Raw genomic sequence first — 27,071 nt, forward strand, 5'->3', positions numbered from 1 at the left:
TATCACAGCTGTACTACGGGAGGACACCTCAGAGGGCAGTGAGGCTATATGGGTAGAGATCAGGAATGAGAAGGGTGCAGTCACAATGTTGGGGGTTTACTACAGGCCTCCCAACAGCCAGCGGGAGATGGAGGAGCAGATAGGTAGACAGATTTTGGAAAAGAGTAAAAACAACAGGGTTGTGGTGATGGGAGACTTCAACTTCCCCAATATTGACTGGGACTCACTTAGTGCCAGGGGTTTATACGGGGAAGAGTTTGTAAGGAACATCCAGGAGGGCTTCTTAAAACAATATGTAGACAGTCCAAATAGGGAAGGGGCTGTACTGGACCTGTTTTGGGGAATGAGCCCGGCCAGGTGGTAGAAGTTTCAGCAGGCAAGCATTTCAGGAACAGTGACCACAATTCAGTAAGTTTTAAAGTGCTGGTGGACAAGGACAAGAGTGGTCCTAGGGTGAATGTGCTAAATTGGGGGAAGGCTAATTATAACAATATTAGGCGGGAACTGAAGAACCTAGATTGGGGGCGGATGTTTGAGGCTAAATCAACATCTGACATATGGGAGGCTTTCATGTGTCAGTTGAAAGGAATTCAGGACCGGCATGTTCCTGTGAGGAACAAGGATAAATACTGCAATTTTCGGGAACCTTGGATAATTAGAGATATTGTAGGCCTCGTCAAAAAGAAAAAGGAGGCATTTGTCAGGGCTAAAAGGCTGGGAACAGACGAAGCCTGTGTGGAATATAAGGAAAGTAGGAAAGAACTTAAGCAAGGAGTCAGGAGGGCTAGAAGGGGGTCACGAAAAGTCATTGGCAAATAGAGATCTGGAAAATACCAAGGCTTTTTACACGTACATAAAAAGCAAGAGGGTAGCCAGGGAAAGGGTTGGCCCACTGAAGGATAGGCAAGGGAATCTATGTGTGGAACCAGAGGAAATGGGCGAGGTACTAAATGAATACTTTGCATCAGTATTCACCAAAGAGAAGGAATTGGTAGATGTTGATTCTAGAGAAGGGTGTGTAGATAGTCTGGGTCACATTGAGATCCAAAAAGACGAGGTGTTGGGCGCCTTGAAAAATATTAAGGTAGATAAGTCCCCAGGGCCTGATGGGATCTACCCCCGATTACTGAAGGAGGCTAGAGAGGAAATTGCTGAGGCCTTGACAGAAATCTTTGGATCCTCACTGTCTTCAGGTGATGTCACGGAGGACTGGAGAATAGCCAATGTTGTTCCTCTGTTTAAGAAGGGTAGCAAGGATAATCCAGGGAACTACAGGCCGGTGAGCTTTATGTCAGTGGTAGGGAAATTACTGCAGAGAATTCTTCGAGACAGGATCTACTCCCATTTGGAAGCAAATGGACATATTAGTGTGAGGCAGCATGGTAGAGGAGTCAATTACTAGAGGGCATAGGTTCAAGGTGCGAGGGGCAAGGTTTAGAGTAGATGTACGAGCCACGTTTTTTACACAGAAAGTAGTGGGTGCCTGGAACTCACTACCGCAGTGGAAGCAGGGACAATAGTGACATTTAAGGGGCATCTTGACAAATACATGAATAGGATGGGAATAGAGGGATACGGACCCAGGAAGTGTAGAAGATTGTAGTTTAGTCGGGCAGCATGGTCGGCACGGGCTTGGAGGGCCTAAGGGCCTGTTCCTGTGCTGTACTTTTCTTTGTTCTTTGTACAAGGTTCAATAACGATTTGTGAACAGTGTAAAGTGATTAACAATAACAAAAGTAACAATACCGCTCCCGAGAACAATACCACATTTCAGTCTTGTAGGTAAACCCACCCGAGGACCAGGGTTGTCATGCATCCGACAAACCATGATCTTTTATAAATTTATCCGTCTCCTCCTGCGTGTCAAAGTAATGTTCCTTCCTGCCATATGTTACCCACAAACGATCTGCATATAACATGACAAATTGAATTTTGTTCTTAAAAAGAATAGCTTTGGCTTTATTAAAACTAGTCCTTCTCTTGACCAACCCTGCTCTCGGGTCCTGGAAGATATGGACTGTGTGGCTTTCCTAGGAACATTTACGAGTCTCCTTGGCCTATTAGGGGCAGCACGGTAGCCTTGTGGATAGCACAATTGCTTCACAGCTCCAGGGTCCCAGGTTCGATTCCGGCTTGGGTCACTGTCTGTGCGGAGTCTGCACATCCTCCCCGTGTGTGCGTGGGTTTCCTCCGGGTGCTCCGGTTTCCTCCCACAGTCCAAAGATGTGCAGGTTAGGTGGATTGGCCGTGATAAATTGCCCTTCGTGTCCAAAATTGCCAGTAGTGTTGGGTGGGGTTACTGGGTTATGGGGAGAGGGTAGAGGTGTGGACCTCGGATAGGGTGCTCTTTCCAAGAGCCGGTGCAGACTCGATGGGCCGAATGGCCTCCTTCTGCACTGTAAATTCTATGAAATCTATGAAATCTATTTTAGCATCTCCTCTTTGTCAAGGTATCGGAGCAGCCTCACAATGATTGCACATGGCCATTCAGCTGATTTCGGTTTTCTCCCCAGCGACCAATGAGTTTGATCCATTTCGGGAGGGCGGGCGGTCAAACATTCCTTTGCAAACCTTTTGGGCCACAAATTCTGTAGCAGTCACCATCGGTGCCTTCAGGTAGCCCCACGATCCTTGGGTTCTGCCTGCGAGAGCGGTTTCCTTGGTCGTCAGCTTTTTTCTGCAGCTTTTCCTGTGCCATTACCATTGCCTTGGCCTCGAAAGAGACAATCTAATCCTCGTGATCGACCACTGATTCTTCAGCCTTCTGGATCGTCGCCCTCTGTGACTCCAGACTCTGCTCTGCTCTCTCCAGGGTCATTTCTATCGGTTCCACAGCCCTCGAAAGGTCCTCCAAGGCCGCCAGTCTCTGCATCCTGAATTCAGCTGAAATAAATTCCTTCTGCTGCTGTGTTGACCACAGTGCAGGGCCATCACCATTTTTTTTCTTAATAATAAAAATAATCTTTATTGTCACAAGTAGGCTTACATTAACACTGCAATGAAGTTACTATGAAAATTCCCTAGTCGCCACATTCTGGTGCCTGTTCGGGTCACAGAGGGAGAATTCAGAATGTCCAATTCACCTAACAGCACGTCTTTCAGGACTTGTGGAAATAAACCGGAGCACCCGGAAGAAACCCAAGCAGACACGAGGAGAATGTGCAGACTCTGCACAGACAGTGACCTAAACCGGGAATCGAACCTGGGACCCTGGTGCTGTGAAGCCATAGTGCTAACCACTATCCATCACCTTGTGTATTCTCCTGATCTGGGGAGTTCTCTTTGCTTCTTGATTTGCTGTGTTTGGACATTCCTGCTGCAGTAGAAAGGCTGTTGCAGCGTTCCTGAACTTTTAAAATCTTTTTAACGATCTTGCAAATTTGGCAGAAAAGACTTTAAAGTCTTTCCACCTATTCCATGGTAGCCACCGAAAGTCAAAAAGATCTAATTCTAACATGTGTGTGTTGTGTTCTGTGATATAACCATTGTAATGATGTACACAGAACATATCGTTCTTTGACTAGAAAGGTGATTTATTAACAAATGTGTGGAAAGTTAACAAACTGTAATACAGACGATGGCTACTAAATGAATTCAGTGAATTCTCCTGGAGCTACTCTAAGTGCGACTATCTTCTTGTATGACTTACTACCAACTGGCAGGTGTCTCAAGTCACGTGATAGATCTCTAATGCCACCTGCTGGTCAGAGGTCATACTGATAACCATGTGCACTGACAGACAACTATATACATTAATGCGTAGATGCATATCATCACAGTGTGAATTTGTGTCCAGATTAAAATTCCCACATGTTTACCAAAAATATCCGGAATCATGCTCGGGCTAGTGAAACATGAATCCAGGTTGATAACCTTCGAAAAGAAAGTTTTGTTCATTACACTTCCCTTTGTAGCTGTTTGACCTAAATCACTTGAACTACGATCTCAAAAATCGCAATATCAGACAGAAAACATTAAAACTTGAAACAGGCAACACACAAATATCATTCATACACAAGCGACAATTACCATAATGAGTTAGTTAAACATCTTTGTGGTTCTGTTGTAAACTTCCAGAATATCTGTAAATTAAAAACTCAAGTTTAATTCCCCAGGAAAATAAACCTTAACAAATTTAGTCCAAAACAATAATAACACATATCTACGAACATTCACATAAAAGAAACTAAACACACAGATTCTCACAGCTTGTAAATTTCAAACAGCTAATTCCTGGAATCAGCATACTCTTACAGCTCCAGATTCCTGAAGAGACAAAACACTCCAAACTCACAATCACTTGCTTAAAAAATGGAACCTCCTTCATTACAACTTACCTTATTCCAATGCCTGATTTTATGGGCATCACTTATTCTTTGTTGATTCAGAGGGCGGGATTTACCGACCAACCCATGTGTTTTTCTGCAGCAGCGGTGGCCCGCCAGCAGGATTTACTGATCCTGCTGTTGTCAACAGGATTTCCCGTTGACTGTGTTGCCGATTCCTCTTTACTATGCTCTTTACTCTGGCTCTGTTCCAATTAGGGCAATCAGTGAATTTACCTTCTTTCTATATTATCTATGTCCGAATGCTTAGAGTCGCCAGGTATCGAATGATACCACCACAAGTTTCAACCGGCTATCGATCAAAGAGCCAAACACCAGTTAGTTAGTTCAAGGTCCAGGGTACTTTATTTACATACAATCAATCATGCAACATAAACACTACTAGGTAACTACTCCTATTACTAAGACAACCTGTACTTAACTTCGGGTACCCGGTTTAGGTCAAGAAACAGTGGCCGGTGTTCAATTCTGGATCTATTGGGTTTGAAGGGGTAACTGCTGCTCAGCTGGGCTCATCCGTCTGGTAGTGGGCGTTGAACTCGAACTTGCTTCTGGTGTTGCTGCAATTGGCGATGACAAGGGTACCAAGGCCAAAAGAGAGCGAGGATATGGCGAACTCTTCCTTTATACTTGGGGGCTTTCGTCCTCTTTTGGGCGGTCCTTTGATTTGGGTCTTACTAATTGGGTGATCCCTGATCACTCCGTTCGATTCCTTAGCCAATACGTTGGCGGGGATCTGGATGACTTGCCGTGTCCCAAGCGGTATTGACCCCGTTGATTGTGTTTTCCTTAGTCAGGGTGTGGTGCCGAAATGTCTGGGACCGTCCCGGTAGCTGGAATACCAGTCCTTTGTGTTGCGGGAGATGGGCCATCACCTACTAATCGGCCTGATTAACATGCTAATGGGACGGGGTTTCGATACGTCTGGACTTTGCTGACAAATATGCATTTCAGGCTCAGAACCTGCCTGACTCTTGGCTTGTCCATTTTACCCATCAGTCTTTGCGAGTTGCTCTGTGCTTAGTTGGAAGTGGCCATCCCAGATGGCTACACTCCGTCCTCTTGATCCACAACACCAAGCGTGAAGGATCACAATACTGGGTCTTCTTTGTTCTCTTGGGATGCCGGGTACCCTTAACCAAGGACAGGTTCTACTCTACTCTGTCCTATAGGTCCAAAAACATTTACCTAATTTCCCTAAACAACATATGTCTAAGAATCTCTAGGGGGCCACGTAACATTCGGTAAAAAGGGGAACCTCTAACTAGACTACACTCATGCTGCTATTTACAATCCAAAAACGTATGTTACAATACAAAAAAAATATTCGATAGCAGCATCGCATTTCTTCCTATCACTAACGCTGACATACACAGAAAAATAAACTTCATTAACAAAACCAACAACCGCGGAATTTATTAAAGAAAAAGGTTCAGAAAGAGTGTGGGTTCTGCTGGAGTCCGAGAAAAGGGCTCTGAATGTATATACTGGGGAGCGGGAGGCTATCCGTCTCCATTTCCGCAATCTAATTGTCTGGATGACACTGTACAATTTGGTTATTACTAGTAAGGCTTTCCTTGTGTAGGACAGGGAATACCACTTGATGAGGTTCTCACACAATGTGGGGGTATCTGTGGCTACGTCTATGTGGGGTGTAGTGACCGGGCTGGGGGTGTTGTGTTGGGTAGTCAAGTTCGGGGCCTGTGTGGTGAGGGAGGTGGAGGTAGGTAACACGCGCAACTGGACTGTTCCCGCGACGATCATGATGCCGATCATCAGGGTCATCTTCATCTTGTTCCGTTCCTTCGCCGTTGAGTATCTTCGTATCTCTCTAAGGGAACAAGCATAGTGTCTGTTATCATCGTGTTTAACATCTCGTATTTCCGTCTGTGTCTCCTTAACGTCAATTCCCTCATTATAATCGTCACCCTATGTTACTCCCTCATTTATTTATTTTTTTTAAAAACAACCATTTGCGGAGACAAGACATCCCAAAAAAAGTTCTGTGTCCCAGCGCAAGCACTCTCGCAGCCTGTGGTCGATGCGCTGAGTGGGCGGACACTTTCTCCGTCCTCACCAAGTGTTTCTTTCATGTAAATAGTAGGTGGGGGATAGCAACCGAAGGGTTGCCGGAAAGAGCAAAAGTTGTGGCACAGTGCATTCTTTAAACCACAGGACTAGAAAAGAACAGAAAAAGAGTTTTGAAACCAAGTAGTCGAAGGCGGTGGTGTGTATGATCCACAGCATGGCAAGAATGCGTGGAATCCCCGGGTAGGACGGTGATCAGTGCCATTGCTCCACTACCCGAGCTTGGCTGACCAAATGTATAGGGGGTCCCCAGGCAGAGCGGGGATCAGTGCCGTTACTCCACTGCCGGAGTGACCTTCTCAAGAGCGGAATGAATGTGTAACAATATGGGTTGCCGACAAACATGTTTCACTAACTGCCATGTGGCGTCAGACGAGTAATTATGGCTGCATCAAGAACATTGGTGTGAGACCGAAAGAACTGTATCAAGAAATTCAGTGAGATCGACACGAGTAGTTGCATAAATAAAGAAACATTCAACATTTGAAAAAAAAAATCAAATTAAAGAAAAAGAAAACCACGGGCAGGCTCCATCAGGGTACAGGACACCGTAAATCTCCATCGGTTCCTGACTCCTCCTTCTGGACACCTCAAGATTCCATTTCAAAACGATTTGCAAAGGGGTTACCATGGTGGGAGTCAGACTCGTAGCCGTCACCATCTCCCGGGTGCCAAACTCTTTCATGGAGTTTGCGTGCTAACACGCCGTGTGCCGATGTGGGGTCCATTTCGTCATTTCTCGTCAAACGACAGGAATTGTCACAGTGCCAGTGCTTCATGGTCCGTAGGGAGTTTGTCAGGAGGGTGTAGCTATCGTCAGGTGGCGGGTCATGTTCTGGAGTGGGGAGATAAATTGTTTCAAAGGGGCTAAGTGTATCGTCATTGGGGTCTCTGTGCCTGTAGTGACTGGGGCCTGGTTCGTGGGATCGCTGTTCGGATCTCTCAGGGGCGTCAGTGGTGCTGTCGCTGTTGCTGTCGCTAGCAGCCAAATCAAGCGTCAGGGTGAAATTTGATGCTGGGGGCATGGTCAAGGTCATGTCTGTGGACGTGCTGCTGCTGCTGGGGGAGCGGGAACTCGGGTTGTCAGTGGGCGGGTCTGCCATTGCCAATGAGAGATGGTGCGAGTGGCTGCACTGCGTTCCATAAACCTTAAGCTGATTTACATGGAACCATCCTGATTTTCCGTTTGGAAACGTGTTTTTGTAAACCGAGGGGCTTGCCTTGTCTGAAATTGAATAGGGTCCTGCAAATTTAGGGGAGAGGAACGAACTAGAGTTGTGCAAGGTGATCATTGCCTGCTGTCCGACTGTATACTCTGTCAGGTGCACTGTTTTGTCAAAACAGGCCTTACTCTGCTTTCGTTTAGCGCCTAGTCGAACAGCTGCAGCGAGCTGTGCTGCTTTAATATTGTCTACCATGTGCTGGACTGCTTTCTCATGGGTCAGGGTGGTGACTGCGGGGCTGGCCAAATCAAGTCCGAATAGGTATTTGGTACCCTTCATGGATCGTCTGGTCATGAGGGTATGGGGGGTATATCCTGTAGAGCTCGACATGTCTAGGCTACGGGTCCAAGACGATCCTGCAGGAATACAGCCGAAAGGGTTTGGTCGGTGGTCGCTACCTCTATCGCGTATGGGGAGTGTGGATCTGGGGCTTGCAAAGCGGGGGCTGTGCTCAGGGCGCGTTTCAATGCATCCACGGCATCCGTGTGCTGTGGAAGTCATTTCTATGGGGCCTGTTTCTTTAGTAACTCGGAGAGTGGGGCTGCTTTTGTGGTGAATCCGTCGATATGGTTCCGATAATAGCCAACCAGTCCTAAAAATGACCGGAGGACTGTAACGTTCTGGGGCAAGGGCAAATTTACAATGGAATCAATGTTTGAGTTCTATTTCACGCTTCCCATGCGTGATGACTGTACCTAAATAAGTGATCTTTTCCTGAAGGATTTGGGCTTTCTTGGGGTTAATTTTGCATCCAATTGTTGTAAGGAGTTCTAATAATTTAGAAAGGAGCGAAATGTGCTCTTCCCTGGTGTCAGCTTGTAGGAGCAAGTCGTCCACATACTGAACAAGGCATTCAGGGTGGGAAAATTTAGATAATCCGTTTGCCAATTGTCTGAAAAATGGAGGGGGAGTTGTGGAAGCCTTGTGGAAGGCACGTCCACGTGTACTGCTGTCCCTGGAAAGTGAACGCAAATTTATACTGGCATGCTTTGTCCAGTGGTATGGACCAAAAGCCATTACTGATATCTAATACGGAAAAATGTTTCGACTGGAGTCCCTGCCTCAACATGGTCTTGGGACTCATGGCAATGGTAGGGGCTGCTAGGGGAGTTACTTTGTTAAATTCTCGGTAGTTGATGGTCAGTCGCCATGATCCATCGGGTTTCCTTACTGGCCAAATTGGGGCATTATTCGTCGATGCGACGGGTTGAATCACTGCTTGATTCAATAAGCTTTGAATTACCTTGGCTATCTCTCCCTCGGCTTGCTGGGGGAAGCCGTACTGTTTCTGGGGCTTGGGATCGGGACTTGTAATGTTTATTACTCCTGAGATTTTGCCGCAGTTGTGCTTGTGCTGGACAAACGCTGTTTTATGTCTTTTCAAGACTTCTCTAAGCGCTTTGTCTGTGGTAATGGTTTGTGGATCAAACCAGTATTCTCCTACTGAGCTGATTCTATGGACATAATCTCCTACTGTGAGCATGGCGGGGGCTTGAGCTGCTCTAGCCATTTTCCATATGCATCGGTTGACTGGGTCGAATGAAAGGTTGTGTGTACTCATGAAATCGATGGCCAGGATGTGTTCTGCTGCCTGGGACAAATCTACTAAAACAACCAAGTGTTTTGTCTTGATATTACCGAGCTGTACGTCCACAGGGGCTGTGATGTGTCCCTGCTGGAGGTGACCTGTAAAGCCACTAAGGGTAATTGTATCCGTAGTGGGCTAAATCTCTTTATGGAACATGATGGAGGAGTTTAACATGGTTCGGGACCCTCCTGTGTCCCAAAGGAACTCTATGGGGTATCCCCGGCCTGTGCCTGCAACGACCAGTCTTCCGGACTTATCCCAAAGGGTATCACAGACCCAAGTTGGGGAGCCTGAACATCGTCAATCAGTGCCATTCATGGCCGAATTATCTGGTCAGGCGCTAACGCTGTGAATGGGTCGGGTATTGTTTCTGGGGGGGTCGTTTGGGTGGTGATTCCTTTGCTGCTTCGAGGGGGCTTGACATTCTCGGGCATCATGTCCTTTCTGACCGCAATTATAGCATTCCTGTGTCGTGGGGTGTGGCGCTGTACCTCTACCTTCATTTACCCATGTGGGGTCTTGGTGAGCCTTTACTGGGTTCATGGTGGCGTCTACTCTGTCAGGTTCCGTCTTTTTCTGTACCGACTGTTCCCAAGCTCTGGTCAATCGTTTCAGAACCCACACTTCATTGTGCGCTGGGTCTGAGGGGTCATAATTGGTGCATGCCTTCTTTCCTGCCTCTGTGGCATGGGACACTAACGTACGGGTCCATTTGGCCGTATTGCCTACTGATAAATGGGTGCGGGCTAACTCACCGAATACTGCAGTAAAATGGATCCAAAGGCGTCCAGCAAACGCTGTTGGATGCTCACCCTTTTTCTGCCTGCACCGGTTGAGTCCGTCTACCGGATCTCCTCTGTTATAGCCTGTGGCTACCTCCTCCTACATTTTGTGGGTCGGGAAGGGCTGAACTTACCGAGGGGTATAAGCACATAACTATGAGCTTAACCTGCTCCGGCTCGTCTCAACCATACATGAGGGTCTGTTGTTTCATTAACTCGAAAAAGTGGTGTGGGTCTGATGTGGGGCGGAATGTCTCTATCTTCTCGCGGGCATCTCCTAACTGGGTGATCAATAATGGGGTGGTGTATACAAAATCGGGTTGGCCTTCCGTAATAACCCTGCGCTGCGTTGTAATGGGGTTCATTGGGTTGGGTGCAGCCGGTGGTGCGGGTGCTTTTCTTTTCGGGGACTGGGGGGGGCTCTATTTTGATTCTCAGTCTCACTTACATACTGTTGGGCCGTTTCACTGAGTTCCTGCCAATCGGGGCCGTCTTCCTGGTCTAGCTGTGGGCCAAAATGTGTCTCTAAACCCATTTTGAACTGATAGCAGGGATTGCAATCTTGCTATTTGCTGCCTGCATTTGGCATGGTCCACCAAACTCTGCCTCTGTTCCGTGGTGGAACAGTGGAGTGCTCGAAGGGCAGCTTTTAAATCATCACATTGTTTCTTTAGGATCTGTACCTGATTCTCTGTCTTTTCTCTTACCAGTACAGCACACTGTGTGTCCTGGTGGGCCTTATCATATTGGATTTGGAAGCTGCTAAGGTGGGCGAGACAGGATCCATTTCCTTGTCCTTCGTTGCTAACTGCTCCCGGAGCTGTACATTTAACTTCTTGCACTCACTTAAATCTCCCTCTCTACTTTTCTCTTTCTCCTCTAGCTGCTTGTGGAGCGTCTTCACGACCTCCTTTGTGCCTCGCAATTGTGCCAGACAGGACACGATTGCCATCGGCTCACGAACCTTAGCTAAACTCTTTTTATGGATCTCGGTCAGGCTGTCCCACCAAGTCTGTCCTATACTGCCAGGACCTGTCTCTTCATTGGAGCAAAATTCCGACCACAGGGACCATCCTTTCCCCATTAGGTATTTCCTAATCTCTTCCTCCCAAATGGGACACTGTTTTGATCTATTTGTTGCTGCGACCTCGGGCTCTTGTGGGTGCATAAGGCGTTCCATTGCCTTCATGGCCATCCCTACAAATACTTCTTGCTACCGGAAATTTGGAACAAGGGGAAATAAAGTGGTGGTGCAAACACGGGTACGGCTCAAGCTATTATCCGGTTTACGCAACTCCCGAAAGTTTCACGCAACAAAATCTATTGAGTTTACCTTGTATCCCTTTGTTAGTACGCATGCAAATTACACACTTCCGAATTCTGGAGGTTTGGTCGATACTGGTTTCGCTTGTGGTTTCTTTTACTTTGCCGATTTGGATTCTAATTCAAATGCTTTTGTGGGTTCTCTCGGAGTGACACGGTCACTTCTGGGTCGAGTCCCATCAGATGTCGCCAAAAACTGTTGCCGATTCCTCTTTACTACGCTCTTTACTCTGGCTCTGTTCCAACTAGGGCAATCAGTGAATTTACCTTCTTTCTATATTGTCTATGTCTGAACGCTTAGAGTCGCCAGGTATCGAATGTTTCAACCACAAGTTTCAACCGGCTATCGATCAAAGAGCTAAACACCAGTTAGTTAGTTCAAGGTCCAGGGTACTTTATTTACATACAATCAATCATGCAACATAAATACAACTAGGTAATTACTCCTATTACTAAGGCAACCTGTACTTAACTTCGGGCAACCGGTTTCGGTCAGGAAACAGTGGCCGCTATTCAATTCTGGATCTCTTGGGTTCGAAGGGGTAACTGCTGCTCAGCTGGGCTCATCCATCTGGTAGTGGGCGTTGAACTCAAACTTGCTTCTTGTGTTGCTGCGATTGGCGATGACCGTGACCGGGGTACCAAGGCCAAAAGAGAGTGAGCATATGGCGAACTCTTCCTTTATACTTGGGGGCTTTCTCGCTCTTTTGGACGGTCCTTCGATTTGGGCCTTACTAATTGGGTGATCCCTGATCACTCCATTCGATTCCTTAGCCTATAAGTGGGCGGGGATCTGGATGACTGGGCGTGTCTCAAGCGGTCATTGACCCCGTTGTTTGTGTTTCCCTTGGACAGGGAGTGGTGCCGAAATGTCTGGGACTGTCCCGGTAGTTGGAGTACCAGTTTTTGTGTTGGGGGAGATGGGCCATCACCTGCTAATTGGCCTGATTAACATGCTAATGGGACGGGTTTCGATACCGTCTGGATTTGCTGACCGATATGCATTTCAGGCTCAGAACCTGCCTGACTCTTGGCTTGTCCATTTTACCCATCTGTCTTTGCGAGTTGCTATGTGCTTAGTTGGAAGTGGCCATCCCAGATGGCACAACTGTACCCCTCGTCTCCGGGAAACCCATGCGCCGTCGTGAGTCTGGAAATATCCTGTCGGTGTGAACAGCCGGTAAATCCCGCCAATATCAAAAGCATTCTCACCCAAACACATTACCACCTGCAAAATCTTTGTCCTCTGTCTGGGGGTGATTATGATAACATAATAAAATTCTCTCATTTGTTCCAAATTCCTTAAGAGTATGCTTAAAATTTCCACCTTTAATTGATGTAATTGAGTTCTCTTAAATCCATAATTAAACCTCATATCAAGTAATATGGACACACAAGTTTCTGGGCAATTTAAAACAAATCAATTGCCTGCTGAAATGCTTTTTTTAATATATCCTTTTATTTTCTATTGAACCGATTTCAATTTTGTTACTTCACCAAGATTTAAAGAAATCTTAACAGTTCAGTTTTAACTTGTTTTGAAAAGTTCAAATTGGATTGCTGCCGAGCTGCAAGCTTGACTGACTCAGAACTGAATTCAAGAATTGTTTATACAAGCTTGTACTTCATTTACGATTTAATTAATTCCTTATTTTAACAATTTTGTTATAATATTTGTCTCTCTGCAATAGTGAAGTCCCTGTTTTGACATTCCTTATCTAGGTCTGTTCACGTCGTGCTTTCACTATCATTTGAAAGGGGCCATCTGTACAGGGGTGGGTTTGTTGCCTCGCCCTCTTAAATCACAATCAGTTTTCGTTGTTTCTGAGAGGAATCAGTCAGCTGTGGCGACCTTCACCGCAGCTTAATACAACAATCTTTATTGTCACAAGTAGGCTTACATTAACACTGCAATGAAGTTACTGTGAAAAGCCACAAATCGTCACATTTCGGCGCGGGTAAAAGAGCTGGCTTTAAATGCAGACCAAGGCAGGCCAGCAGCACGGTTCAATTCCCGTACCAGCCTCCCCGAACAGGCGCCGGAATGTGGCGACTAGGGGCTTTTCACAGTAACTTCATTTGAAGCCTACTTGTGACAAGCGATTTTCATTTCATTTCATTACACGGAGGGAGAATTCAGAATGTCCAAATTACCTAACAGCACATCTTTCAGGATTTGTGGGAGGAAACCGGAGCACCCAGAGGAAACCCACGCAGACACAGGGAGAACGTGCAGACTCCACACGCACAGTGATCCAAGCTGAGAATCGAACCTGGGACCCTGGCTGTGAAGGAACAATGCTAATGACTGTGCTGCTGTGCCGCCCAAAGCGTTCGCCCCCATTTTAGGTAGTCTCCACTAGACTGGTAGCCATGGGGTTTAAACTTTGTGGAAACATCAACTTTGTTGTGTGTACAGGTTCAGAATTATGACAATGGCTTTGTCTATCTTGTCAATTGTCTGAGTCTCTCATTAATTCCTCTACGCAGTGGAGGGTTCGCAGGAACCCATCCTTGTTATCGCACTCAAGCTCGGCTTTGTCAGCACTCGCCGCCATCGTGAAACCCGGATTTCTGAGACTAATCTTGCGATTAAACCCCTCCACAAGATTATAGCCCTCACCAAAGTCCCTGGGACATCCCCTCACTCTTTCACAGTCGCCTGGCCCCTGGGTACGGATCTGCCTTTTATTCAGTGCTGATCTAGCCTGACAGTGCCGGTCGGGGTGTATCCTCAAATAATAGATAATACTCACAAAACTGTAACCCTGAATTCACAGCTTGTGTGGCGGATCCCATCCTCATGCCATTTTGTTGCGGGAGTTTTCGTCTATAGTGTACCTCACTCCCCAACTGACCAGACCACACTTAGAGTTTCAGTCCAAGAACTTTACTCCAGTTATAACAGGGGAGCTAAGCTTGCCAGCGTCCGGGTCATAGAAAATACAGAGTATTTATACATAAAAACAAATTACTGTGGATGCTGGAATCTGAAACAAAAACACAAAATACTGGACAATCTCATCAGGTCTGGCAGCATCCTTGGAGAGAAAAGGGAGCTAACGTTTCGAAACTGGATGACTGCTTTGACAAAGAGTCATATGCAGTTGCATAATGATCAATTTAATGTTTTGTATGTGAACTGTGTGACTCCTCCATTTTAAACAATTCATATATCAAGCATCCTTATATTTGTTGATTGTCTGAACTGAAGTAACTGGTTTCTCATCACTTGTTTTCTGCCTTTAAGAATTTGCCATTTGGCAAGCAGCAGCCTGTGCGAGCCTGTTGGTTTTTAACCCTTTCACTTTGTGAAGGGTTCTTCAGGTGGCCAATAGGTCATTGCTCACATGGTTGTTCACTAGTTATAATAGCCTGCAATTATATGCAGTAAATATGGAGCATGGAGAATGATTGCTTGTTTACTTCAATTATTTTTAGCATATTTTCATGTCACTCAGTTTGTGATTTTTCCCTCCCAATTTCAGAATGGTGACAAATTTATCCTTTGACACCAAATTGCCCAGACTAAAGCTCGCAATTTCCCCCCAGGCCCCCAAGCTGACTAGTTTCTCTACATCCTTGAGAGAAAACGAATTTAATCAGGCATGGGTGGAGCTTTCTTCAATTAAGAATATGACTAGTCTGTGCTAATAGTGACTGATGCCCCCAGGAAACAGAGTTTATTGGATGTCTGGAGAATAGCAAAAGCTCCTATCTGCTCTTGTCTCTGCCAAGAGTTACTGAGTTTATACAATTGTGTCCTGATTCCATACTGATTGGCCTGTCCGTTTCTTGAAACCCCCACTCAAACTCTGTAGTTTGGTGCAACCGATGCTTGGAACTCTGTGGAAACATGACAGAAATGACTTACATTGTTTAGCACCTCACCTCAATTAGCACCTCAATTGTAGTATTTCACAATCAATTAACTCCTTTTGATGTTCAGTTATGTAGCAACCAATTTGGTCAATTTTCACAGAGCAAGATTTGACAAACAACAAACAGGATTGAAGTTGTGTTAATCTATTTTAATAATCTTAATAATAATTTTTATTATTGTCACAAGCAAGCTTACATTAATACTGCAATGAAGTTACTGTGAAAATCCCCTTGTCGCCACACTCCAACGCCTGTTCGGGTCCACAGAGGGAGAATTCAGAATGTCCAATTCACCTAACAGCACGTCTTTCAGGATTTGTGGGAGGAAACCGGAGCACCTGGAGGAAACCCACGCAGACACGGGAGAACGTGCAGACTCTGCAGAGACAGTGACCCAAGCTGGGAATCGAACTTGGGACCCTGGCACTGTGAAGCAACAGTGCTCACCCTTGTGCTACTGTGCCGCCCAAGTTGTATCAGTTGGGGGAGAAATGTTGGAGAGGGCAGTGGTTCTATACAAAGTGGAAAAATTCAATTTGATTCGGGCTAGCAATGGTATTGACAATAATAGTAACAGGTCTCTACATATGTAAACTGTAAACAAGTGTTTTCTAATCTTGCTGTTGTTGAGTGGAGGTCTTGAATTCTGATGTTCATTGATATGCAGCTTGTCATTGTGTTAGGGAAAAGGAACAGGGAATTAATTGTAAATTATCACAACACTGAAGGTTTAATTTTGATAAGTAAGTTGCCATTCGGTGATGGAAGATTTCCCTCCTCGCAGATGGAGAATTTAGATACCTAATTTGATTGTAAATGAACTCCACTGTACTGGGTATTAATTGATATCCAGTTGTTCCAAGAGCACCAAACACAGGGGAAGTGTTTACTCTTTGTTGAGATATATTCTCAAATTATATCACATTGTTCCATTATTTTCCAGGTACTTTCTTGTTTAGCACAACTTGCTTCGGTGAGGAGGTCACTGTTCAACAACACAGAAAGAGCGACATTCCTTACTTGCCTCATGAAAGGGGTGCGGACAATACTTGAAAATCCTCAGGTACTGATTTAAGAAATCTGGTACCACATATTTTTAGAATTCAGTGATAATGAAATTTCAAATGCTTTGAAATATTGCTACTATTGGAACACATGAAATTCGGCCTTGAATATAAATGATTCAGGATTTAAGGTAAAGTTTAATGGGCAGCCATTTGATGTATTGTTACTGCCACTGAGCTGCCATCTTCAAATATTACGTTGTCTGAATTGGACTGGAACAATACCTTTCCCTCTTGGAGAATCTGACCAAAATCCATTGCATAGCTTGACGTGTAGACAGACAGAGCAAGGATGGATCAGAGCTGGGCCTCAACTACTTACAAACGAAACCAATTACTTGGTTGAAGGGACTAAATGTACGATTGCTAAATTTGCTGATGATACAAAAATAGGTTGTAAAGAAGGTTGTGAAGAGGGCACAGTCAGTCTACAAAGGGATAGAGGTTAAGTGAGTGGGCAAAAGTTTTGCAGATGGTGTAGAATGTGGGAAAATGTGCACAACTTTAGCAGGAAGAATAGAAAGCAAATTATTTAAGTGGAGTGAGATAGTAGAGCTTATAGGTTCACAGTGATCTGGGTGTCCTGGTACATGAATCACAAAACAATAATATGCAGGTATAGCATCTGATTAGGAAGACAAATATAATGGGCAGGATTCTTCATCCAGTGACGCCGGAATCGCAAAACACGCTTGGTCAGAGAATCGTGCCTGAGCCGGAAATTGTGGCCAGCGCCAGGCGCCCGACAGAATGCCATGCTTCTGTGCCTCAATAGTGGCGTGAATGTATTCCACTCCGCATGTACTGTAAACGCTGTTGGCATATCAACAATGGGGGAGGAGGAGGAGGGGGCACCTGTCAGGGTCGGGGGTGATTCCCCTGGGACCTGGGTGTCTAGGCAAAGGCCGTCATTGCTGCCGCCTGCAAGGTAGCCATCGTGCTGCGCACCCCACTGGCTGCCCACAGTGGCCCGTGGTTGTGCAGACTGATACCGGCCATATGGGTGCCCCCACCTCACCAGGTGGCGGATGCCACCTGTACGGTGTTGGCCTGGGTAGCACACATGGTCAGCACCGCCTCCTACTACTGCTGGCGGTTGGATTCCTCCAACTGCACCTGCAGGTGCTGGGTGATTGCTGACAGGCCCTGATTTAGTCCCTAGTTCTGTATTTGCATCTCCATTATTGATGGGACTGCCCTTTCCAGAAGTCTGAGACCCATTTGGATGGCAGTTAGTCCCTGGGGTCGAGGTGTTGTCCAACCGTTCGCCCCCTCAGGGGTTCCTACCTCCACCTGATATACCGCAGCACGTGTGTTATGCGCATCAGATAGTGCCCCAGGACCCTCTTCACTAACGTTCCCAACCGAGGTGATTGTCTCTGGGATGGTGGAGGATGTTGGAAACAGTTGTGACAGAAAGTCAATGTCGTCCCCGGACTGGTGCTCCGGGGTTCCTCGGGCTGGTGTTTGGAGGCTCTCTTATCACAGCTCCAGGGTCCCGGTTTCAATTCCAGCCTCGGGTGACTGTCTGTGTGGAGTTTGCACTTTCTCCCCGTGTCTACGTGGGTTTCCTCCGGGTGCTCCGGGTTCCTCCCACAGTCCAGAGATGTGCAGGTTAGATGGACTGGCCGTGATAAATTGCCCCTGAGTGTCAAAAAGCTTAGGTGGGGTTGGTGGGTTGCGAGGATAGGGTGAGGTGTGGGCTTAGGTAAGGTGCTCTTTCCAAGGGCAGGTGCAGACTCATTGGGCCGAGCGGCCTTCTGCACTGTAGGGATTCTATGATACCATTACCACCAAGCCAGGGGAGCAACCCTGGTTCAATGAAGAGTGCAGAATGTCATGCCTGGAGCAACACCAGGCATACTGACAGATGAGGTGTCAACTTGGTGAAGCTACAGCGTGCCAAACAACAGAAGCAGCAAGTGATGGACACTGCTAAACGATTTCTACAACCAACAGAATAGATCTAAACTCTGCAGTTCTGCCACATCCAGTTGTGAATGGTGTAAAGAACTCACTGGAGACAGAGACTTCACATAAACTGCCATCCTGAATGATGGAGGAACCCAGGACATTTAAGCAAAAGACAAACACTTGCATCAATCTTCAGCCAGAAGTGCGAAGTGGATGACCCAGCATCACTGATGTCAGTCATCAACCAATTCGATTCACTCCATGTGATATCAAGAACCTGCTGAAGACACTGGATATTGCAAAGGATATGGACCCTGACAACATTCTGTCAATTGTTTTGAAGGTGTGCTCCAGAATTTGCTGTGCACCGAGCCAATCAGTTCCCGTATAGCTACAACACTGGTATCTGACCAGTGATATGGAAAATTGCCCAGGTATGTCCTGTACACAAAAAGCAAGATCGAACCCTGCCAATTGCCACCCTGTTAGTCTCTCTCAATCATCAGTAAAGTGATGTAAGGGGTAATCAACAGTGCTATCAAGTGGCACTTACTTGGGAATAACTTCTCCACTGGCACTCAGTGGATTCCGCCAGGGCCACCCAGTTCCTGACTTCATTGCTGTGGTTAGCACTGTTGCTTCACAGCGGTAAGGTTCCAGGTTCGATTCCTGGCTTGGGTCACTGTCTGTGTTCTCCCGGTGTCTGCGTGTGTTTCCTCCGGGTGCTCCGGTTTCCTCCCACAATTCCTGAAAGACATGCTGTTAGGTAAATTGAAAATTCTGAATTCTCCCTCAGTGTACCCAAACAGCCGCCGGAGTGTGGCGACTAGGGGATTTTCACAGTAACTTCATTGCAGTGTTAATGTAAGCCGACTTGTGACAATAATAAAGAATATTATTATTACATGGACAAAAGAGAAGAATTCCAAAATTGAGGTGAGAGTGACTGCCTTTGACAGCAAGGCAGCGTTGACTGAGTATGACATCAAGGAGCCTTAGCAAAATTGGACTCAGTAGGAATCAAGGGGAAAACACCCTGCTCCTTTCCATAAAGGAAGATGGTTGTCGTTGTTGGAACTCAAGTCATCTCAGCACCAGGATATCACTGCAGGGGTTCCTCTGTCAAAGTCAATATTTTCCCGCTTCTGTGGTAGAAAAATTCAACACACTCGTTAAGACAGAATAACAAGCTTTATTTTCGAAAACAACTGCTTGCAGTAATTGCTGAAACTTGAAGTAAGAGAGCAGTCAACAAAACTGCTCAGTCTTTCACAAGTTCCGCACTTTTCATGGAGAATTAGATCAATATTTATACATTATCTTTATCAAGATTATGTGACAACAGTATGGTCAGGAGTTTGATTGGAAATGCAAACGGAAGCAAAGACCAGACCATGTTTGGTCATATCACTCATACCATTATTTAGTCCTCGGAGGGAACATTGAAAGGTCAGAATAGACTTGTTTCTTCCTGAACTTATCTTTGTTTTAAATTCCTACGGCCCTGGGTTATGACGAGTTAGTTTTATCAGGAGTTGCCGAGGTCCGGTGTTTTGGAATGGCTCGACCTTCGCTGATCTTTTCAGACTTCAAGTTATGCAGAGTTGGCCGACGGCCATACTAGTCTGAAAATGGTTAGGGCAGCATTCTTTACCTGGGCCTGGGGAGCTGGAATGAGTAGTTTCAGTCTTTCTTGTACAGTATCAAACCTTTTGACCAGTCTTCCCAGTGACCAGTTTTCCCATCATGCCATTACTTAATTCGTACCATATCACATTCCCTCCTTTTGTCATATCATGACAACTAGTTAAATAGGTATGTCCATGACTCGTTTGAAAATGCATTTACACAAGCAACCAAGCAATCCTATCCCTAGTAGAATTAGGAGTAGCAGAATGAAGGCCTTAAAGATCCAATCAAATAATCCGAGCCCCAACCATCCTAGCCAACCCGGCGGGTTATAGTCATGAAATTCACTGCCAATCTCTTGAATTTGAGCAGCCTGTCTCTTAATATGGTCGGCCAGGTTAGTGATATTTTCAGAGCCCACCTGGAATATAAGTACAGCACTCCTGACCTATGATAGCACACGTTCCTTTCTGCGAGACTAACAGATAATCCAAAGCCAGTCGATTTTGTAATGCCACGGTCCGGACAGCTACTAGCTCAGCTGAGACCTCAGCCAGTGCCTGTCCAGTTTTCCTGGCTTCTGCTGCCGTTACGTTCGCCAGTTGTTCCACTGCTGTGGCCATGTGGATCAGTTCGTCGGATGCCTTGCCCGTTCCGTACAAGGGAAAGGCTATCATAAAGAACTGTTCCGTTTTAGAAATAGTCCTTTTTGCTTGCGAGGGGGAGTGCTTAAGGGTGGGTAGGTGACGCATTTGAGGTACAACATATCCCAAAAAGCAGGATCCTGTCCAATCAATGGGGAGCCATGGATGTGCTTTAGTGCCGCATATGAAATAGGTTCCATTATAGGCCGTAAAATCATCAGCTGATGTCATCCAGGGGATTGGGGATGTCTGTCCCCATGAAATGTTAGAGGTTATATTCCATACCTTGGACCAATCACAGTTAAACATGTCCTTGTTGGATATGCCTGGTACCGGTCCTTGTCAGTCAACTGTAAGGTTGCACCTACTTTGCCCCATTTCCTTTCCCTGATTTATTAAAACACATGGAACCTTGAACATTATACGAGTGGACAGTGAGGGAGGGTGGAGTCAAGGCATGATTATAGGTAGGTTGATACGAAGCTGAAAATTTAGTCATGTCATAGCCAGCAGATCTCCATATTTCCATATCCGCCCTATTTCCCCTGCTCCCTGTTTGATTTTGTCGTAAAATCCATTCAACCGTCTATGCGATATGAAAGGGGAGGGATTGGAGAGGTATTCCTTCCCTCAAATGGACGGGCATGTGGGTACAAACCCAACACTTGCTTACGTTCAATTTTTCGGCATAAAGATATGACATATATAAATAGGTATTGGAAGGCAGGTCTCGTTTAGGTGTTTTTTTTTACTACCGAGTGGCCATTAAGGCTAAATAGTCCAGAGAATCCAAAAATTATAATAGAACATAGAACATTACAGCGCAGTACAGGCCCTTCGGCCCTCGATGTTGCGCCGACCTGTGAAACCACTCTAAATCCCATCTACATTATTCCCTTATCGTCCATATGTCTATCCAATGACCATTTGAATACCCTTAGTGTTGGCGAGTCCACTACTATTGCAGGCAGGGCATTCCTCACCCTTACGACTCTCTGAGTAAAGAATCTACTTCTGACATCTGTCTTATATCTATCTCCCCTCAATTTAAAGCTATGTCCCCTCGTGCTAGACATCACCATCCGAGGAAAAAGGCTCTCACTGTCCACCCTATCCAATCCTCTGATCACCTTATATGCCTCAATTAAGTCGCCTCTTAACTTTCTTCTCTCTAACGAAAACAGCCTCAAGTCCCTCAGCCTTTCCTCATAAGATCTTCCCTCCATACCAGGCAACATTCTGGTAAATCTCCTCTACACCCTTTCCAATGCTTCCACATCCTTCCGATAATGCGGCGACCAGAATTGCACGCAATACTCCAAATGCGGCCGCACCAGAGTTTTGTGCAGTTGCAACATGACCTCATGGCTCTGAAACTCAATCCCTCTACCAATAAAAGCTAACACACCGTACGCCTTCTTAACAACCCTCTCAACCTGAGTGGCAACTTTCAGGGATCTATGTACATGGACACCGAGATCTCTCTGCTCATCCACACTGCCAAGAATCTTACCATTAGCCCAGTACTCTGTCTTCCTGTTATTCCTTCCAAAATGAATCACCTCACACTTTTCTGCATTAAACTCCATTTGCCACCTCTCAGCCCAGCGCTGCAGCTTATCTATGTCCCTCTGTAACTTGTAACATCCTTTCGTACTGTCCACAACTCCATTGACTTTAGTGTCATCTGCAAATTTACTCACCCATCCTTCTACGCCCTCCTCCAGGTCATTTATAAAAATGACAAACAGCAGTGGCCTCAAAACAGATCCTAGTAACTGGACTCCAGTCTGAACACTTCCCATCAACCACCACCCTTTGTCTTCTTCCAGCTAGCCAATTTCTGATCTAAACTGCTAAATCTCCCTGAATCCCATGCTTCCGTATTTTCTGCAGTAGCCTACCGTGGGGAACCTTATCAAACGCTTTACTGAAATCCATATACACCACATCAACTGCTTTACTCTCATCCACCTGTTTTGTCACCTTCTCAAAGAACTCAATAAGGTTTGTGAGGCACGACCTACCCTTCAACGAAACCGTGTTGACTATGTCTAATCAAATTATTCCTTTCCAGATGATTATGCACCCTATCTCTTATAAACCTTTCCAAGATTTTGCCCACAACAGAAGTAAGGCTCACTGGTCTGTAGTTACCGGGGTTGTCTCTACTCCCCTTCTTGAACAAGGGGACAACATTTGCTATCCTCCAGTCTTCTGGCACTATTCCTGTTGACAAAGATGACTTAAAGATCAAAGCCAAAGGCTCAGCAATCTCCTCCCTAGCTTCCCAGAGAATCCTAGGATAAATCCCATCCGGCCCAGGGGACTTATCTATTTTCATCCTTTCCAGAATTGTTAACACCTCCTCCTTATGAACCTCAAGCCCTTCTAGTCTAGATCTTCATTGTGTGTTCTCGTCTGGGTTGGAGACTATCTTCTTGCAATCGGATAGATGTCTCCAACTTGAACGTCCTTCAAGCTTGACGGAAGTCGGTGTCGTCAGCAGGACAAGGAAGGGTCCGCTCCAGCGTTGTCCTAGTTTCTTTCTGTCCCAGTTTTTCTCCAACACGTGGTCTCCGGGTTTGATCACTGGATATCGAGGGACGGCTGTCCCTGCCGTTACTGGGAGATGTGCCTGTTTTACCTGTGAGTGGAGAAACTTCAGAGAAAGTGTTAATTGCTTCAAATAGTTCTGCATTTGTTCCCGCATCACGTGGAGGTCTACTCCCTCTAGGGGTTTCATGGGCATCCCAGGGAGTCCTCATTGGCCGACCATTGACTATCTGCAGCTGACAGTCCGGTCCGCGAATGGGGTGTCACTCGCATGTGAAACAGTGCCAAGGGTAATACTTTTCGCCAATTTCACCCAGTTTCTTCAGTTAATTTAGATAATTTTTCTTTTAAAGTCCCGTTGGCTCTTTCCACAATTCCTGCAGCCTGCGGGTGATACGCGCAGTGCAGTTGCTGTTTAATTACGAGTGCTTCGCACAATTCAGTATTGATCCGAGCTACAAAATGTGGTCCATTGTCTGAGCTCACCATTTTGGGTACCCCAAAACGAGGAATGACTTCCGTTAACAACAACTTCACCACTGTATGTGCCGTACAATTAGTGGTGGGGAAGGCTTCAATCCATTTACTAAACACATCGATTATTACTAAACAATATTTATAGCACTGTGCTTATGGCAATTCAATAAAATCAAGCTGTATACAGGCAAAAGGGCCATCTGGCAAGGGAGTGGTTCCTGGACGGCATTTAATGCCTTTACCCTTATTATGTTTCATGCAAATGACGCATCGATCCAGCCGCATTTGCGCTGCTGTATTCAAATCTGGGTGCCACCAAGTTTTCAGGAGTACCATTCCCTCCTTGCCAAGATGGGTACAAGAATGCAAATAATCAATAAGTACCGGCAATAAAGAATTCGGAATACAAACTTGACCAACGGGAGTAAGCCAGAGGTCAAGGAGTATGAACACCCCATTGACCTCCGTAGTGTGCGCTCGGAATCTGAGGCGTCCCTCTGTAAATTTTGAACTTCAGTTATGTCTGGCATGCCCTTTGTTCCTAATGCAGGTACCTGGTTCAGAGCCTGATTAGCTCCACTGGGAACAATCAGAGAGGCTGACATAGCCGCAGCCTTAGCAGCCGAATCAGCACGGGCATTTCCTAATTGAACAGGAGTGTCCCCCTTTGTGTGCGCAGCACATTTAATAATTGCCAATTGATGGGGAAGCTGAATAGCATCGAGGAGATTTTGAACCCAAAGAGCATTTTGAATGGGAGCTCCCGCAGAGGTGAGAAAGCCTCGCTGTTGCCAGAGGCGACCGAAATCGTGGGTCACGCCAAAGGCATACCTAGAATCAGTGTAAACATTAGTACTTTTATCTGTGGCCAAAATACATGCTCGAGCAAGGGCAAATAGCTCGGCTTTTTGTGCGGAGACAGGGGTCTTGAAGGCTGCTGCTTCCTGCACGTCAGTGTCGGTTACCACGGCATATCCCGACTGTGGGATGCCAGTGAGAAATGGAGGAACTGCCATCAACATAAAAAATTAGATCTGGATTATCAATAGGCTGGTCCGTTAAATCCGGGCGACGCGCGGTAACGAAGTGATTCCGAAACAAACAATCGTGTGGCGGGTCCGCAAGGTTATTGGGGGGCTGTTCGAGGAACACAGCAGGATTGAAGGTAGAACAGTAATGAAAAGAGAGGTAGGGGTTGAAGTGTTGGGTACTCTGCTACACAGACGAACCAACACGGCTGCGAATGGTACAACTCAGTTTTATTTCAAACGTCTATTTATAGTTGTATACTGTTTACTGAGGTTCGATCATAACCCTTGAATCTGTGGACCTACTCCTAATTCTATCTTGTAGTGGCACTCAGCACATGGTGGATGTCTGAGTGGCTTGCTATGAGCTCTGTGCCCTGAGCTGTCTCGTCCTCGAGTGCCCAGGAAGTGTTGTGTTCCCTGTTTTGTACTGTGTATGCTCTTGCCTGTGATTGGCTGTCGTGTTGTGTGTGTGTTGATTGGTCCGTTGATCTGTCCATCAGTATCATAGATTATCATAGAATTTACAGTGCAGTAGGAGGCCATTCGGCCCATCGAGTCTGCACCGGCTCTTGGAAAGAGCACCCTACCCAAGGTCAACACCTCCACCCTATCCCCATAACCCAGTAACCTCACCCAACACTAAGGGCAATTTTGGACACTAAGGGCAATTTATCATGGCCAATCCACCTAACCTGCACATCTTTGGACTGTGGGAGAAAACCGGAGCACCCGGAGGAAACCCACGCACACACGGGGAGGATGTGCAGACTCCGCACAGACAGTGACCCAAGCCGGAATCGAACCTGGGACCCTGAAGCTGTGAAGCAATTGTGCTATCCACAATGCTACCGTGCTGCCCCAAAGTATGTATGTATGTGTGTGCTATGATATTCACCTGGATGTCATGACAGGGGTTTTGCAATAGTGAAACCTATAGCGGCTCAAGCGGGCTTGAGTCAGATGCTGGGTTTGCTGAGACGTTAGCAGAGCCACAATAGAGTGCAAGGTATGCACTTGTACTGGCTGGTGAAGGGTCAGATTAGAGGCTGCCTGTGCTAACAAATGGACAGCCGTAAGAATTTGGGTGCAGGGAGGTAGACCGCAAGCTACAGGATCCAATTTCGTAGAATAGTAGGTGACCGGGCAACGCCGGTCACCGTGTTCTTGTGTAAGAACACCAGTGGCACATTCATCAAGAACATTAACGTACAACTGAAAGGGTCTGTCATACATAGGTCGTCCTAGCGCTGGGGCGGCAGCCAGGGCGTTTTTGAGAGTAACAAAAGATTGTTTTGCTGAATCAGGAAGTTGCATGTGAACACCACTACCTGAAAGAACCCTCCAAGTCACTTGCCATCCTGACTTGGAAATATATTGTCGTTCTTTCACTGTCACTGGGTCAGAATTCCCTCCCTAACTGCTTTGGGTATAACTACGCTACATGGACTGCAGTGGTTCAAAAAGGCTGTTGTTCTCGCCTTCGCCTCATTAATTGCTCGTAGGCCGATACTAATGAGGTGGAGGTCATCTTCTCCACCCAGTGCCTCAATATGGCTTGGAGATTTAATGGAATTTTTATATCTCAAAAAAGTTAAGTACACCATGAAGAGTTCAATTGATGTGTTTTACTGGAGATGGCGGCCGTTCATTTTATACTTTAAAGCAGTGTTTTTCAAACCTTTTTGCCCGGGACCCATTTTTACCAACCAGCCGTCCTTCGGGACCCATGCCTGCCGACCTTCAGGACCCATGTCGGCCAATCTTCGTGACCCTCTATTCTCTCTCACCTTTAATGCGAGAGATGAGCCTGGGATTATATTCTATAGTCTAGAGTGGCGAAGGATGAGAAATAACCTCATTAAAACTGGCATTATTCTCTCAGGACTCTACAGAGCAGATGCAGAATGTAACTTTTCCTCAGATAGGTGGTTTACACTGTAAACTTTACAGCCTGGGGATATAGTCAGCAAATTACAATGTGACGATTTTAGACATAGATGAGGAGGAATTACTTAACTCTAAGTATTGTGATTTTAGACATAGATGAGGAGGAATTACTTAACTCAAAGCATTGTGAATCTTTTTAATCTCTAAAACTCACTATCAAAGAGAGTTCTGCAGGCTCAGCCAGTGAGCATTTTAAAGACAGATGCAGGAAGACTGAATTGAATTTTTAAAAAAATGTTCTCCTGGGTCAGCGCGCTGATGTCAGGAGGAGGCGGTGTTTCTCTCTGGGCTCCGGGCATGCATACTGATGAGCGGGAACGCATGCACAGTGCGCCTGAATTTTTAAAGCTGGTTGCGGCTGTCATTTTTAAAGCTGCTTGCAGCCGGAATTTTTAAAAGCCGGCTGCTGCGGCCATTGCGCCTGGATTCACGTGATCGGGAGCGCCACGATGGATGTCTCCGCGACCCTCCTGACACCGGCCCGCGACCCCCACTTTGAAACGCCTGCTTTAAAGAGTTGATCACCATTAGCTGTTAAAGAAATGGTTGGAGGGAAATGGGGGTTGTTGTTATTGGG

The 27,071-nt window shown here is 46.1% G+C and overlaps 1 protein-coding gene across 1 annotated transcript in view; it reads left to right on the forward strand.

Annotated features, from left to right (window-relative positions):
- Window positions 1-27,071, forward strand: part of LOC140427374 (ran-binding protein 17-like) — a 1,937,807-nt gene that overhangs the window by 388,012 nt on the left and 1,522,724 nt on the right. Inside the window, exon 9 of the mRNA XM_072512921.1 lies at window positions 16,176-16,295. Coding sequence (XP_072369022.1) covers window positions 16,176-16,295 — 120 coding nt within the window. The remainder of the gene's footprint in view (window positions 1-16,175; window positions 16,296-27,071) is intronic.

Source organism: Scyliorhinus torazame, chromosome 7 (assembly GCF_047496885.1).
Source record: "Scyliorhinus torazame isolate Kashiwa2021f chromosome 7, sScyTor2.1, whole genome shotgun sequence".
In the NCBI taxonomy this organism is placed as follows: Eukaryota; Metazoa; Chordata; class Chondrichthyes; order Carcharhiniformes; family Scyliorhinidae; genus Scyliorhinus; species Scyliorhinus torazame.